We start from the raw sequence: 16,345 nt of genomic DNA on the forward strand, positions 1-16,345 counted from the left end.
GTATATATATATATATATATATATATATATATATATATAAAATCACTGCATGTGTTATGACAAGACGAAAGGATCACCAAGATTCAAATGAACTCTGAAGCAAGAGAGATCACCTAGGTAACTGAAAGGTGTGACGGACGTTGTGCGTAAAGCATCATTAACCTTTAGGAGGGAGCAAGAACTGATTGTCTGTGTTCAGCAGGACTATAGTATGGCCATTGGCTGGGAATAGACTGTACATGGGTGCATGGGAACATATGGAGTTGTGGCTAAGTCCATGGCCATCCAAGTGTTATTAATCTAAACCTGCTGACTCCACACACTGGGCTACACACTTGCATATGACCTGGTGTTTATGTCTCTATGTTTTTCTGCATGCACTAAGTGTGTGTGTGTGTATGTGTGTGTGTGTCTGTGTGTGAGTGAGTGAGTGTGAGAGAGAGAGAGTATATTACAATATTTATTGTGTGCAGCTTACCTTCCTTGACCAGATTATTTGTGAGACAATCTATTTCTGCACACAAAATTGCCCTTATGGGACAGTAAAAGTGTGTGTATACATATATATGTGTGTGTGTGTGTGTTGGTATGTGAGCAAGTAAGCGAGTGAGAGAGTTCTTTAGAGAGGGTGATCTCAGCGGTTCATGGCAAGGCCAGTCCAGTGGTCTGGCTGTTTCCAGTGGTTGTCGTGTGGGTCCTCTTCGTCCCACCATCCTCCTCCAGACCTCTAGACCTCCAGGATCCTTACTAGGTCCTCGGGCCAGCTAGGCTAGGCTAGGCTAGGCTAGGCTAGGCTAGGGGCTGGAGGGTGTGCAGTGCTCTCCGTTCACCCCTGTGGGGCCTCTGGCTTTGTGCAAAGCAGCTTGGATTCGGAAATGTGTCCGGGACTCCATGGAGTAGTTCTTGTAATTCTGCCTGCAGAGCGGAAAGTAGAGGAGACAGAGAGAGAAAAAAAAGGAGAGGTGAAAGAAGGAGAGGAGAAAAAGATCAGAAGGTGAGAGGAGAGTAGAAAAGAGTAGAGGAGAGGAAAGAAGAGAAGAGGAGAGGAGAGCAAACGAGAGAAGGGGGAGGAGGGAAGTGTAGAAGAGAGGGATGATAGAAAAGGAGAGGAGAAGAGAGAAAAAGAGAGTAGAGAAAGAAGAGGAGAGAAGATAGTAGAGGAGAGGAGAGGAAAAGAGAGAGGAGACGAGAGAAGAGAGGAAAGGTGTGAAGAGAAGGAGAGGGACACATCAAACTATGAGCTGAACGGAAGCCTGCCGGTTGGGCAGCAGATGGAGGACTCCCCTACAGTGTGGGTAGCCTGCCCTACTGCATGTGGAAATGGCACAGCGGCTACTTGGCCGAGGGTAGGTGATTGGCCGGATGGATGGATGGATGGATGGATAGCTACTCACTTGGCCGATTCAAGTAGTTTAATGCCTTCATCCCTTCTGCCCTGCTCCAGACACAGCAGGCCATGCTCCAGGAGTGCGTTGGGCACCAGGTAGTGGTCATACTTGATCTGCGTCTCACTGCAAAGGCAGAAAGAAGAGATTGGGCCACAAAGTCGTTGAAACATTTAAAACGTTTAGGACGTTAGTTGCCTAGATTCCAATAGCCTGGCAGTGCCCGCCGGCCTGAAGCTCAGCAACTCGGTGTTGGCAGGCCCTGCTGTTTGGAAAAGAGCTAGGCGAGCTTCTCAGGCCACTGTCGGAGGTCGACCAATCAGCAACCTCTGCTCAGTGGCTCAGGCAGACTCAGGCAAAGATATCCAAACTGCTCTCTGACGTCCAGTTATATCAATGTCCACACTAGGGAATGGGAACATCCATGCAGTAACTAAGCGCCAGCTGTTGGTTAAAAAACGACGCAATGATTTATATTTTATTACAGAGTGCGCCTTACCAGAAGCATGGATGGAAACAATGTCAATGAATCGTGTGGAGAATGCATACAAACAGTCAACATGGCCCGGCTACCAAGCTAATATTTTAAACATGTCTAAGCCAGTCTCTGTAAGCACTACAAAAACCTAAAACATGGTGCATAAAAAAACATAAACATATGCATACATGTCAATAAGCAAACTAGTTTGTTTGTCATGTTTGACAACTTACTTGATAAACATCTAATGGAAGAGGGAACGTGCATTCACTTTTCATATTTGGTTAAAACAGGATTCATGTCATTTTCATACTGGGTATGTTTCTTTAACTCTTACGGAGTATTGAGAAGGCCCTCTCTCTCTCTCGCTCTCTCTCTCTCTCTCTCTCTCTGGTGTTTACACAGAACCCCACAGTGATGTCATTGGGCTCATCATTACCTTAAGGCTAACAGCACCCTCTGCTGTTGCTTACCAGGACATATCTCACATCTCATCCATCACACACTCATGGTCATCCCAAGTGGTTTACAGTACAAGTAGGGTATACATTTATCAGTATGTGACATACCGGCGACTTCTAATGACCTCTAAGTATCTGGCTACTTTGCTCTACTGCCTTACAGGAGCCCCTGCCTTGCAGAATACTAGATATGAAACGTATCAAACTTGGTCTGTGTGGTATTCCTACTTAGTCACCTGAAAATGAACAAGGCCTATCTCATGTCTGCAAATTTGTTTTTTGACATAATGACTTGGTTCAAAACAATATGATATCTTGATAAATATAACATAAATGACCTGAAAATAAATGGTTATTTGATCCTGTTTTTTTTTGTGAATCACACTTTCCCCCAAAAGTGCACGTGGGCCTTGTTAGTGGTCAGCGGACGCCTTTTCTCTCATTCTCGGGGGTTCTGAGAACACTCACTTGCAGAGGACAAGGGTGAAGTAGTGCTCCGCCTCCTCCTGGTGGCCCAGGTGCTTCAGGCACAGTCCCTTCAGAAGGCTGATCACACACTGGTCATCTATGGTGAAGTCCGTCCCTGAAGGACACAAGTTCATAAAGCTCCGTCAGGCCTTGTGGACCAGCTGCTACTCACATGTAGTGTAGCGTATAGCTATTCCAGAGACAGTAGCAGGACTTAACTACCGCTTAAAAAATAAAAAAAAAGGGTTGAAATAACAGTGTTCTTATTTTTCAAAGAAACAATACACTGGCAATATTTAGCAACATTTGGATCTAGTTGCTTGATGCCTTTCTGCAATGTATTATGCAAAGTCTCACCATGAACTTAGTTATTAAACTGTTAAGAAACACTAACTCCATATGAGAAGTTTAAATAGACAAAGACGTTTCGGCCTATAAGGCCTTCATCAGATTTTGCCTTATAGGCCGAAACGTCTGTCTATTAAAACCTCTCATTTGGAGCCAGAGTGTGCGGTACTTTTCTACCATTCAACTTTTTACTAGTGGCCAGCACCTCACAAAAGAAGGTGTGCATTACATTTACGTTTCTAAGAAACAGTAACTCACGCATAGTCTTACTGGGACAACCATCTAACTGTTAAGAAACACTAACTCATGCATAGTCTTAGTGGGACTACCATCTAACTGTTAAGAATAACTAACTCATGCATAGTCTTAGTGGGACTACCATCTAACTGTTAAGAAACACTAACTCACGCATAGTCTTAGTGGGACTACCATCTAACTGTTAAGAAACACAACATATAGGGAAGTCACAGAGCTGTAGTAAGACTGGGATGTTAATTAAACGGTGAAGACTGCTGTTTATGGGGTAGTCACAGCGCTGTGCCTTACTGGGACAGCCATTAACAGTAACTGTTAAGAAACACTGCTTATGGGTAATTTAACTGTTAAGAAACGCTTCTTATGGGTAATTTACAATAACTGTTTTAGAAACACCGCTTAGGAACAATTTAACTGTTAAGAGACACTGCTTATGGGTAATTTAACTGTTAAAGGAGAATTAATGGATCTCTGTTTCTTGAAGTCACTGAGTACTGTCGGTGCGGAAAAAAGAAAAAAAAAGAAAAAAACAATCTGTTCTACCTAGCTCGAGTTGAGGCAGCTACAGTGTTAGACTTTGGGGGCAAGTTCATGAACTCCCATGTTCATGCCTGCAGACTGTAGCTACCTGGCAGTTCTAGCTGTCTCCTTTAAGAAACACTGCTTATGGGTAATTTAACTTTTAAGGAACACTGCTTATGGGAAACATATCTGTTAAGAGACGCAGGTTATAGTCATAGCACTATAGTCTTACTGGGGTGCATATGGGGTAGTCATAGCACTTTAGTCTTACTGGGGTGCATATGGGGTAGTCATAGCCCTATAGTCTTACTGGGGTGCATATGGGGTAGTCATAGCACTATAGTCTTACTGGGGTGCATATGGGGTAGTCATAGAACTATAGTCTTACTGGGGTGCATATGGGGTAGTCATAGAACTATAGTCTTACTGGGGTGCATCTCCAGCTTCTGCTGCTCCTCGTCCAGGGTCTTGAGCATCCCCTCCGTCAGGTCCTTGTGCTTGCCAATCACAGTGTAGCCGTTCCAGATGTACATCATCTCCTGCACCGTAACAACACCGATGGGGTTGCAATTTAAAGTGTGCACGCTGCTGTTCAAATGTGATCAAATGCATATCGAAAACCTGCACTCACTTAAGCCAATGGAAGCCTAACCAAATTGAATGACATAACATTTGGGCAGATTACTGTAGAAAGATGTTTTAACTCGCAATTATGTTGAAGCTAAAACAACATTTTTCACATATCAGCTCTCTCAATCTTATTACACTGAAGCCTATAGCACCTTCTGTATGTAACACACACACACACACACACACACACACACACACACACACACACACACACACACACATATATTGTTTGTTTGTTTAGACTAACACTGACCAGAGGAGGAGCTGGCAGAGGAACAGATCTTTCAGCATTGTATCGTCTCGCTTTCCGGATGGCAAACTTCTCAGTAGGCAAAGACTTCCCAGCAATCTTCTGTTTAAGTCCATGCACTTGCCTGTAACAGCAGTTGACGATAAGCCACCAAATATATCTTCTACATATCTCTTAGATGTTTCCTCTACAGATTTAGAGTGAGCATTTAAACAGTGTTCTTTCACAGACAACCTCCTGGACAATCAAAGACTGCGGGTGTGTTTCTGTAAGCGCATGACAAGCACTGAGGTCAACAGTAGGGTGATGACAAGGCCAAACCTGAAGAGGTCGATCTCGCTCTCGCCAAACGTCTGCCGGTCCTCTGGGCTCAGCATGCTGAGGTAGGCGGCCTTCATGTAGGCGTACGTCGCCTGGAAGACAAAACGCAACGCTGCTCAACACTCTGTCAATATGTCAGCATTCTCACCTCCAGCCAAATCAGAGTGCAGCAGGCCTCCCAGCCAGGGCCTTAAAGCATGGCCTTATCCTTTCCTCACTTTTGCACTGGCGTCGGCTTTTTGGATGCCACTTCTGAGACTACTAAAGGCCAACGCCCACTGGCGGTGTCTGATGTGTGTCAAGTGACGCCAAAGTTTAGAACTTATTTTTAATGACGCAAAGCCCTCTGGCACCCTCAGACACACGTCAATGCCAAAGTGTAGAAAATTGTTCTCTTGATCGCCAAATGTCGCCACCAGTGGGTGTTGGCCTTGACCTTTTTCACAGCAGCCATTTTGACATGAAATAGTAAGGCAAGCACAGGTGTTACTAATTACAATAACGAAATCTCTGTTCAATATAAGTGCGGGAGAATTAGAACCTTAATTAATATCATTAGTGTTAATATCATTAACTCCTAGGCCTGTGTCAAAAATGGCTGCTGTGAAAAAGGTCCATAGTGCTTCTGCTGGAGTTGGTCCTTTTTATTCCACTCCCTGGTGAGTGTGCTATGCACCTTGACTGCTGTGTCCTTGATTTGTCTTGCATGTCCTAAATAAAGGTTTATTATCAGACAACAACTTCTTGAAAAAGGCCCAGTCAGCTTGCCTTCAACCTTGCCTAGCCATAAGATGGTCTTACCAGCAAGTTTGCTTCCAAATGCTATTTATTCTTATGTCCAGTTTTGCTTTAAAAAAGACGTGTCCTTACCAACAGCCTCTATTTTGAACGGCCAGGTGGCACTGCCAATAACTCACTTTATACAAGTGTCTCTCATTGGTACTTAAAAATGGCCTCTAAAACATCCAGGCCGTCTTAACTGTAACTTATCCATCTTTATCCTGCCCTGCCCTGCTGGCGTCCTTCCTTACCTTGGACCATGCGTTCTCCTTGCTGAGCAGGTCTGCGTAGAAGTAGGCCATCTTCCAGTGCCTCTTGTAGGTGAAGCACCACATCAGTTCCCAGTAGCACATGTGGTGGAACTGCTTCCAGTGCTGCTGTGCCTCACAGCACTCCTCAAAACGCTTGATAGCCTGGGGAGATCACATCGCACAGCCAGACGCACACACACACACGTACGCACGCACAAATTATATATACACACACACACACACACACACACACACACACACACACACACACACACACAGAGAGATGTACAAGGTTGGTAGAGGTCAATAGCATTAGGAGGAAGGTTAGCTACTACTTAAGCTACTATCCCATTGTAACCAGTAATACCATGAGTGCTCTGGCCTGGAGAAATAAACGTAGAGGCCCACTGAATATTGTGTGGTGTTGTCATTAAATGAGGCATGGTTTCAGATAAGATCAGATGAGGTCTTCTTTGCACATGGTGCAGAATATGTCAGATCTTCTGAAAGAACCAGTGACCAATGTCTAGTGGAGTAGTGTCTAGTCAAAACCAAGGCTTTGAACCGGTTCATGGAACGAAAACGAAAACCAGAAACTTTTGCCATTTGCTAGGAACAGAAACGAAACCAGAAACTTTATGATTATTTTATGTTCCGGAACAGAAACGATTTTTTTAAATAGTGGTAACCGGTTAATACCGGTTCTTTTTTTGTTCCTGGGAAAGTTTTGTGTCTTCAGTGAAATGGTGAGGGTCACCACCTGTCATTCAATGAATGCATGGAGAGTGCAGACAGACAGAGCTTGCCACTAGCAGGCAATCAAAAGGCCTATTAGGTCTCCAAATCTCAATGATTTCATTTCACCTGTTTTCTCTTTTTACTAGGCCGTGACGAACATTGTTGGAAAAACCTAGCATTAACATTAAGGCTACAGCTTTAATTTATTTGGATAAACATAATAGTCCTCATTTTGGCATTTAGACAATGGGAAGGCATCCAAGAATCCAATATTACAATACCCACCAAAAATATACTTTTTTTGTTTGACCAGGAAACTATTTAGGCTAAAGGCTATATGAAGACACTGGTGCAACTTGTATAAAGCAGAGGCCTAGTGTTTGTTTGCTGTTGGGTGGAGTCTAAAAGACAATATTGTGACTATTAATAGCCATTTTGAAAGCATACGTATATTTTTTTCCGACAGCTGACATGGAACGTTATTAACCGGTTCTGGAACAATATTTTTTTGTTCTAACCGGTTCGGGAACGTCAATTTTAGGGTGGGAACCAAAACCGGAAACGGTAAAATACTGTTTCTGTTCAGAACGAACCAACTGACAAAAAAATCTGGTTCAAAGCCCTGGTCAAAACACACAGTTTTTCTCCCCCTCTCCCTTCTCTTATACTGTAGTGTCAGCACTGTATAGTATAAGTATATATACTTTTTTGATCCCGTGAGGGAAATTTAGTCTCTGCATTTAACCCAATCGGTGAATTAGTGAAACACAAACAGCACACAGTGAACACACAGTGAGGTGAAGCACACACTAATCCCGGCGCAGTGAGCTGCCTGCAACGGCGGCGCTCGGGGAGCAGTGAGGGGTTAGGTGCCTTGCTCAAGGGCACTTCAGCAGCGGCCCACTGGTCGGGGCTCGAACCGGCAACCCTCCGGTTAAGTCCAGAGTGCTAACCAGTGGGCCACGGCTGCCCCCTCTTCAGTCTGGTCTGGGTGTTCTGACTAGGTGTTCTGGCTGGGTGATATGATGTATGAGTCACACACCACACACACAGGTTCCATCATTAGAACTCACAGCATCCAAGTTTCCTTTGATTTCCTCTATTCGACCAGCGAAGAACAAAAAGATGGAGCCCTGCACAGAACAAAAAAATAAACAAAACAAAGATATTAGACATCTATGGCCACTAGCGCTGACTAGCTCAGTGATAAGAGGAGAGAGTGTGTGTGTGTGTGTGTGTGTGTGTGTGTGTGTGTGTGTACGCAGTAGGCTTGTCTGGACTTGCCTTGGGATACTGCTTGAGATACGGCTGCAGCAGCTTCTCCGCGTCCTCCACGTCCCCCTCCCCCGTCCCTGCATGGGTGACACAGCAGGAGGGTCAGTGAGACTCACTGCACAACTCACAACCCAAATCTGTCATCGGATTCTGCCTCTGCCCCACACACCCCCACCTGACCTCGCACACTCCTCTGTGATCACTCGAGATACGACACGGCAGACAGACATCATAGGAAAACTACAGGGAGGATGCTTAAGATGCGACAGACATCATAGGAAAACTACAGGGAGGATGCTTAGGATGTGATGGCTATGATATGATATCTGCAGTAAGGATGTTTAGGATGCTATAGCCATGATATGAAAACTACAGTGAGGATTGTTTAAGATACAACAGTCATCATAGGAAAAAGATACGCTAGCCTAGTTAAAGATACGATAGCCTATCTTGATAGAACTCAGTACTGAAATACTACAAACAAACCTGTGTAAATGATACAATGACCTATAGTCACCAATGTGTTGACAACAAATATGTGTCAGTCTAGTAGTGTAAAGAGGAAAGACAACTACCATACCATACAAGACCATACCAAAGGGCTGTGAGCATGTCAGCAGAAAACAAAATGTCTGCTAATATCTGCCTCAGTGTTCAGTTCTGCTGTTAGTTTGGTCATCTAGGGTTCAGGTGTACGGTGGAGGAAATATGTATTATTTTAAAAAAATATATATTTTGGACTTTTATGCCTTTAATTTGATAGGACAGTGAAGTGAGTGACAGGAAGTGAGTAGGAGAGAGATAGGGTGGGATCAGGAAATGACCCGGATCGGACTGGAACCCGGCTCCCTGTGGGCACTGGACCCAAATGTGGTATAGACGCCGTAGCCAGCTGCACCACAGCGCCCCCCTCTTAAGGACATCTTGACCAGACATTGCATTGATATCACTTGTGCCATTTGCTGTGCCATATAACTTTCTGACACATAACTTACTGAAGATATTATAATGCAATGTTTACTGTATTTGTGTGTATTTTCTTAGTTAACACCAGTTAATATCAACGTCTGGTCAAAATGTCCTGTGAATAGCTGCACTGAAGAAATACTGTATTTACTAAATTAATTATTTCCCCCTCTTACAACTTATAGATGAACCCACAACTCTGTAAAACATTCCCAACAGCATATGAAACATTAATGATGTACTTTCAAAACATAACTATTGGTAAGGTGCTACTGCTAGCAGTTTAGTGGACTGTTGGTACAGATTGAAACGGACCAGCCCAGTATCAAGTATTGAGGTGCATCTAAAAAAATAGAATATCGTGGAAAAGTCCATTGCCCTGCCCAGACTGAGAGATTAAAGGCTCAGGAAACCATTGCCAGTCAATTAGCTGAGTAGAGCTCTTCTCAGGTCGACATTTCTGTATTCTAAATTCTTTATTATAATATTTTGAGATACTGTATTTTTTATTCCCCTCAGCTGTACAATATAATCATGAAGATTAGAATAATCAAGATTAAACATAGAAATAGTTTATGTGTAATGAATCTGGATTATATGAAAGTTTCACTTTTTGACATAAATTACGGGGAAAAAATTACTTTTTCATGATATTCTAATTTTCTGAGATGTACCTGTATTGTTCCGTACAAACTGGCCTGCTCACTCCAGGGTATAGACCTGCAGCGAGGGCAAATGCCATAACTGCCCACCTATTGACCAAGGTTGATACATTGATATTGCAAAATGTCTTCAGCTATCAGGTGAATACGCCGGGATGTGCTATACATGGTAGTGCATTTCTCCTCCTCCTTAAGGCCCAATGTGATTCTGGGGACACTGCAGTTCATACATAGGCGTGGTAGTTTGCATAGAATACAGTCAGGCGGTTTATACACAATGTGGCTGATACACTGGAAATTATTGTATGCAAATAGCCCATATCCCTCCCTCCTCTTCTGCTAACTATGTTGCACCTGATAGCAATAATTTTACGGTTAAAATTAATAATAATTTAATTTCTAGACTAGTTTCCGTTATCCATGTGGCCCTTCTTAGTTTAAAACAAAGACACCCTCCCCTCTCCCAATGAAACGCTAATGTACTGGTTCAAGGGCTATCAGGTACACAGGACAAAGGATGTTACCTTGATATAATGTATCCATGTGTCATGAAATGTAAATGTATTCATGTTCGGTATCATTGTGATAGTCTCAGTACAAGGATTGTAATGATTTGATTGTGAGAATGTTTGGAACATTCTATAAGTGATATTTCTGATATATAAGATATCTCTCCTCATGCTATTCAGATAGGTGTGAAGTGGGTGTGAGTAGGTGTGTCTGATGCCAAGTGGAGAACCAACCAAGTGGGCTTGTTTTGGCGCCAAATTCTTCCTTTGTTTAAAGCATTCAAAAGTAACTAAACTGCAATGTTTGTCAGATTTAGACTTGGACTTAGACTAAGACTAGAAGGATGTAGAACTGAAGAGAGAGGTTGTCTACAGGCCAACCTAGACCTTACAGGCCTATAGGCTACATAGACCATAGTCCATTTTTTGTACCCTTTCTGCTTGTAACGGAATAAATTTGATTCCTGAGTTTACTGAAGTTTGCCAGTCTAAGATTAATATTAAGTAATTATTCACCACAATTACTTTCACACCACACCAGTGAGACTCTAGTGCCAGATGAACCAGGAGTCCTTTTATGCAAGTCTCTCCACTCGTCAACGTCGGCACTGATGTGCCTGGCAAGTGACAGCGCACTACTGTCTGCGCCGGTGTGTGCACCCCTTTAGACGAGGGGCTGGTGGTAGGTGGTTGGTATTAGAAGAGGGGCTGGTGGTAGGTGGTTGGTATTAGAGGAGGGGCTGGTGGTAGGTGGTTGGTATTAGAAGAGGGGCTGGTGGTAGGTGGTTGGTATTAGAAGAGGGGCTGGTGGTAGGTGGTTGGTATTAGAGGAGGGGCTGGTGGTAGGTGGACGGTGTTGGTGAAGCGTGCTCACCCAGGATGAAGCTCATGAAGGTGTGGTAGCAGAGCAGGAGCATGTTGCACAGGAAGGATCTGAAGGTGTGTTCCACTGCACCCTCCTGAAGCTGATGGAGACCAAACTCCTGCGCACACGCACACACAGCTCAGATAAGGGGCCTCTGAGAGAAAATCTGAACAGCTAAGATGTAGTGACACACGTGACACAGAGGAACGCATGCACACACACACATATACACAGATGAATGCAAGCATGCACACACACATACACAAACGGATGTATGCACACACACACACACACTGATGAACGCTTGCATGCACACACACATACACAAACGGTGCATGCACACACACATACACAAACATGCACACCTGATTAGAACACCTCTCTTAAGATACCTACAGTATGCAAATACGTCTGAAGTGTAAATGCAGGTGCTGAGTAGAGGTAACACACACACACACGCATGCACACGCACACACAGGTTTATGAGTAATCCCATCAGTAAGAAAGTTCACCTTGTTGCCAGAAAAGCCCACAAACTCCAGGAGTCGGAGAGTCCTAGTGGGCAGCAGGGACAACATCTGAAGGCAGAAGGCAGAGAGTATGAGTATCTACACAGCTAACCATGCAGTAAATAGAGTACCTACACAGCTAACCATGCAGTATATAGAGTACCTACACAGCTAACCATACAGTATATAGAGTACCTACACAGCTAACCATACAGTATATATGACTATCACTACATAATTACTATTAGCATCACTACCCATGCCACATCACTACAAACACCACATGCTATGATTACATATACAGCACAAAATTACTTTCTAAAATGGATAGGTCTAGTCCTTAATTATGATTGGCTGAATTGCGTTCGATGCCGTTGTAAAACCCACCCCAACCCTTCACGTTGACCACATTTCATTCCATATTACTGTGCTACCACAAATTGATACAAAAGTTAGAGGTGCTGCATCTCGTTGTTGCTTAGCAACCATTCTGATAGAGGAAATCTATTGATTGGCAGAAGAATGATTATTTAGGAATAAATCCGTTACATTTCTTGTTACCGTGCATTTATTTGATGAAATCTTGTCAGGTATGTTGTAACCGTTTTAGAAAAGTGATAAGCTACTCGAGTCCGTAGGTTCCACTGATTGGACTATTGCTTAAATACATTATAACCAGCACACTATCAGCACATGTTCAATAGCACACTCTCACTAAATCGACAACACAACATCACTACCCATAAAGAATATAGACTCTCACTACATCCACAACACCACATCACTACCCATAAGAAGATACATTCTCACTACAACACCACATCACTCTCATATACACTCCCACTACATATACAACAACACATCACTACCCATAAGGAATATCACATTAGAAACACAAAGTGGGATTAAAGGTGCTCACTAGGTTGAAGGCTCCCACTCCAAGCTTGACCCCTCCTTCAAAGTGGCCATGGTTGTCCCCTTGGGCAAAACCAGAGGACTGGAGGATTGTGTGAAGTTCCCTGCAGCATGCACGCACACACGCGAACGTGCACACACGCACAAGCAAATGCACAAACACACACACACACAGACACAAACATTAAAATATCACAATATCCAAACAGTGTTAAGCCCCATATACGTATGCTCACATCATGGAAAAAAAAAGGACAAACAAAGTGAAAGTACAGATGGCATCACCTTCCAAGACATAAAACATCACACACACAAACACACCTTGCGTCACCATTGTAGGAGAACAACATAAAAACTCTGTAAGACTTACTTGTATATCTGGTAGCTGTTTCTCACTTTGATGCCTCCTTTGATGAAGCTGATCATGTTTTCATCCTAAAGTGATTGACAAAATACAACACGTGATTAGAAGATAAAAGGAGAATCAGGCTAAAACAGTGTTATGAGGGGAGGCTGCATTCTACACCAGGGCCGGTGTTATACGGTAACTGGCTTTCATGTTAACTGGCTGGACTGTTTACTTTGCCTCTGGAGTTGACGTAACCGCTCCCCTCTCTTGCAGGTGTGTTCAGCTGATGATTTAGCCTCCGATACCTGGCCGCAGATTCGTCTGTTTAACTGAAGTTCAAATAAACATGTTTGTGATGCTGCACTTTGTTGTTTAGCCTAATAAAGCTTTACAACACGATGTGTCGGCGTTGGAAGTGTCAGGTTGTCTGTAGTAGGCTAGGCTACGCTGGACCATGAATATGCCACCAAATAAATAAAACTAAATAAACTCCACGTGGGTCTCGAACCACTACTAAATTAAACTACTTGCATGATAACCTGACATTAACCTGCTTGCGCCACTAACCAGGATGACAGTTCTCAGCGAAATTGGCCATACTTATTTACTAGGCCTACAAGTAAAAGAGGTCACCTAGTGTGTTATTGTGTTTGTAGCAGGTTTACACAGTGGATCATGGTAACTGCTACTGTGTTATCTTGCTACATTGCCCAAGCCATTTAGACCTTCAAAGTATAGATAGGCTTAATGGTTTTTACGTTTCACTGACTGCTGGTCAGGCTGCCCGCGGCCACCTAGTCTATCTTCAGCCTAAATTGAGGAAGCATTGCTGGTCTAAACATGTATAAATTTAAAAAACTGTGAATGGCGAGGATTGAACCCGTAGGCTAGTCTAAAAAAAAAAACCATTGTCAACGCATCAACCTGTTGAGCCACATACAACTTATCACTTGATAAGAAATCAATTATTAAAATATTTATAAATCCAATACATCTCAAACCTACGTTAACATGTCAAAACACGAACGTAAATAGCCTAGGCCTACGTGTATCTTGTGATATTTAATATTACATATCTTTTGTGATATGTAAAATTTTGTGTAAAATGAAGACATAGACTTCTCCTGCACATTAGCCTATGCATTTCAATGCATGTTTCACGTTCGTTGTGATATGCATCAGGTTAATATGCAGATTATAGTTCTAGTTTTGTCATTCGAGTTCGAATCTCATAGTTGAACTTTTTTATTTTATTTTATTTATTTGCTGGCGTTCATAATAAGACACTTCAAGTAGAGGCGGCCACAGCCTGGCAGCAATCAGTGAAACGTTTGTAAACTGAATCATGATAAGCTACTTTGGGCAACATTGCAAGACAACACAGTAGCCAGTCACCATAATCCGCTGTGTTAACCTGCTAAACACAATAACATACTAGGTGACCTCATTTACTAGTAGGCCTAGTATTACCAATTTAGCTGGGAAGTGTCAACTGGTTAGTGGTGCAAGCATGTTGGTGTCAGGTTATTATGCAAGCAGTTTAATTTAGTAGTGGTTCGAGACCCACGTGGAGTTTATTTACTTTTATTTATTTGGTAGCATATTCATGGTCCAGCGTATGTAGCCTACTACAGACAACCTGACACGCCGACACATCGTGTTGTAAAGCTTAATTAAACAACAAAGTGGAGCATCACAAACATTTCTATTTGAACTTGAGTTAAACAGATGAATCTGCGGCCAGGTATCGGAGGCTAAATCATCAGCTGAACACATCTGCAAAAGAAGGGGGCGGTTACGTTAACTCCAGAGGCAAAGTAAACAGTCCATCCAGTTAACATGAAAGCCAGTTACCATATAACACCGGCTCTAGGCAGGGGCCAGGGGGGGCTAAGCCTACCCAAGCATTGTGTCTTGCCCACCCGAACAGTTGTGCTTTTGCACAGTGTGCAGCCTCAAACCCAGCTTGGATGTAGATGAGTTGGCTTTGATTGTAATGGTAGCTAGCTGGTACATAGCTGTGCAGTAGGCCTATGCAAATGTATTCATTAACCTCCCTCCTGATGCCTTAAAGAAGCACTATGCAACAATTTTTAGCAAAAATGACCTTAATTATGCAGGTTGAGAGTCGTTCTGATGGTTCTACAACACTTTCTGGGTCGTATGATGGGTGCTTCGTCTCCCCCTATCGCTTCTCCACAGAAAAACCGAACATGCAACTTTCTGTTCCCGGTCTGAAGAAAACCGGATGTGACTTAGCGGAAGTATCCAATCGCGCCTCGAAAATGTAGTCAGATTGTAGTTTCGAAGAAGACTGCAAAACGGACGCCGACTTGGCTTTGTTGCTGTTGAAATTGTAAGTAGCCTACCCTTGGGTGAACTTCGTTTTTGTAATGTGGTTTGATAGTTTCTTGAACAATGTGTTTGCTCGACCATTTTATTGTGAGCCCTGTATGTGTTTAGCTTGGTTTCTTGATGGCTAGCTCGCTAGCTAGTGGGGGTTTAGCATAGCAGTCACTTGCTACCGAAGCTGCAGGGGGAGCTGTGTCGTGAAAAATGTGAGCCCAAATCCAGCGAAAACCCAGAAACAGCGAAGGAATAACCAGACCTGCATAGTTCTTCTTTAAAGGAAAACTCTGGCCATTTTTTTACATAGATCTCTGTTTCTCGAAGTCACTGAGTATTGTTGGTACAAGACAAAACCCCGAAAACAATTGCTGTCCAAGTTGCTGCAGCCAACAGCTAGAGCAGCCAGGCAGCTACCGTGCTACCCCCTGGGGGGCATGATTTTAAAGATGCCCGCAGAGTAGCACTGTAGCTGCCTGGCTGCTCTAGCTGTTGACAGGGATGGAAAAAAATACATCAAAATGTATTTTAAAATAAAATATCAAATACCTGTGTATCAAAATAAACTACAAAATACATTAGCCACACCATGTATCAAAATGAAATACTGTATTTTTGTATTTTGAAAGTACTAAAAATACTAATAGCACTTTGCAAACCTTCCATATCTGTCTATTTAATCTATTCCTTCATCAGTAGACTGACTCTGTTGATTAAATGGACAGTGTTTGAGAGCAACCAATTTTTTCTGCCTACGAGACATGCCAGTGGGCAGCCGTGGCCCACTGGTTAGCACTCTGGACTTGTAACCGGAGGGTTGCCGGTTCGACTCCTGACCAGTGGGCCGCGGCTGAAGTGCCCTTGAGCAAGGCACCTAACCCCTCACTGCTCCCCGAGCGCCACCGTTGTAGCAGGCAGCTCACTGCGCCGGGATTAGTGTGTGCTTCACCTCACTGTGTGTTCACTGTGTGCTGTTTGTGTTACACTAATTCACCGATTGGGTTAAATCCCTCACGGGATCAAAAAATATATACTATACTATGCCATACAAGCCCAGATTGA

At 43.2% G+C, this 16,345-nt stretch overlaps 1 protein-coding gene across 3 annotated transcripts in view; it reads right to left on the reverse strand.

Annotated features, from left to right (window-relative positions):
* The window catches only part of ttc39a (tetratricopeptide repeat domain 39A), a 41,388-nt gene continuing 25,043 nt past the window's right edge, over window positions 1–16,345 (reverse strand). For all 3 annotated transcript variants that reach the window (XM_042111710.1, XM_042111711.1, XM_042111712.1), the window contains 13 exons: window positions 12,959–13,023; window positions 12,593–12,692; window positions 11,677–11,742; window positions 11,174–11,282; window positions 8,172–8,239; window positions 7,961–8,020; window positions 6,150–6,311; window positions 5,119–5,210; window positions 4,801–4,921; window positions 4,345–4,456; window positions 2,793–2,907; window positions 1,395–1,511; window positions 1–915 (listed from right to left, as the gene is read on the reverse strand). In XM_042111710.1, the coding sequence (XP_041967644.1) occupies window positions 795–915; window positions 1,395–1,511; window positions 2,793–2,907; window positions 4,345–4,456; window positions 4,801–4,921; window positions 5,119–5,210; window positions 6,150–6,311; window positions 7,961–8,020; window positions 8,172–8,239; window positions 11,174–11,282; window positions 11,677–11,742; window positions 12,593–12,692; window positions 12,959–13,023 (1,308 nt within the window). In that variant the 3' untranslated portion in view covers window positions 1–794. The remainder of the gene's footprint in view (window positions 916–1,394; window positions 1,512–2,792; window positions 2,908–4,344; window positions 4,457–4,800; window positions 4,922–5,118; window positions 5,211–6,149; window positions 6,312–7,960; window positions 8,021–8,171; window positions 8,240–11,173; window positions 11,283–11,676; window positions 11,743–12,592; window positions 12,693–12,958; window positions 13,024–16,345) is intronic.

The sequence above is a fragment of the Alosa sapidissima genome, chromosome 12 (genome assembly GCF_018492685.1).
Source record: "Alosa sapidissima isolate fAloSap1 chromosome 12, fAloSap1.pri, whole genome shotgun sequence".
NCBI lineage: Eukaryota > Metazoa > Chordata > Actinopteri > Clupeiformes > Clupeidae > Alosa > Alosa sapidissima.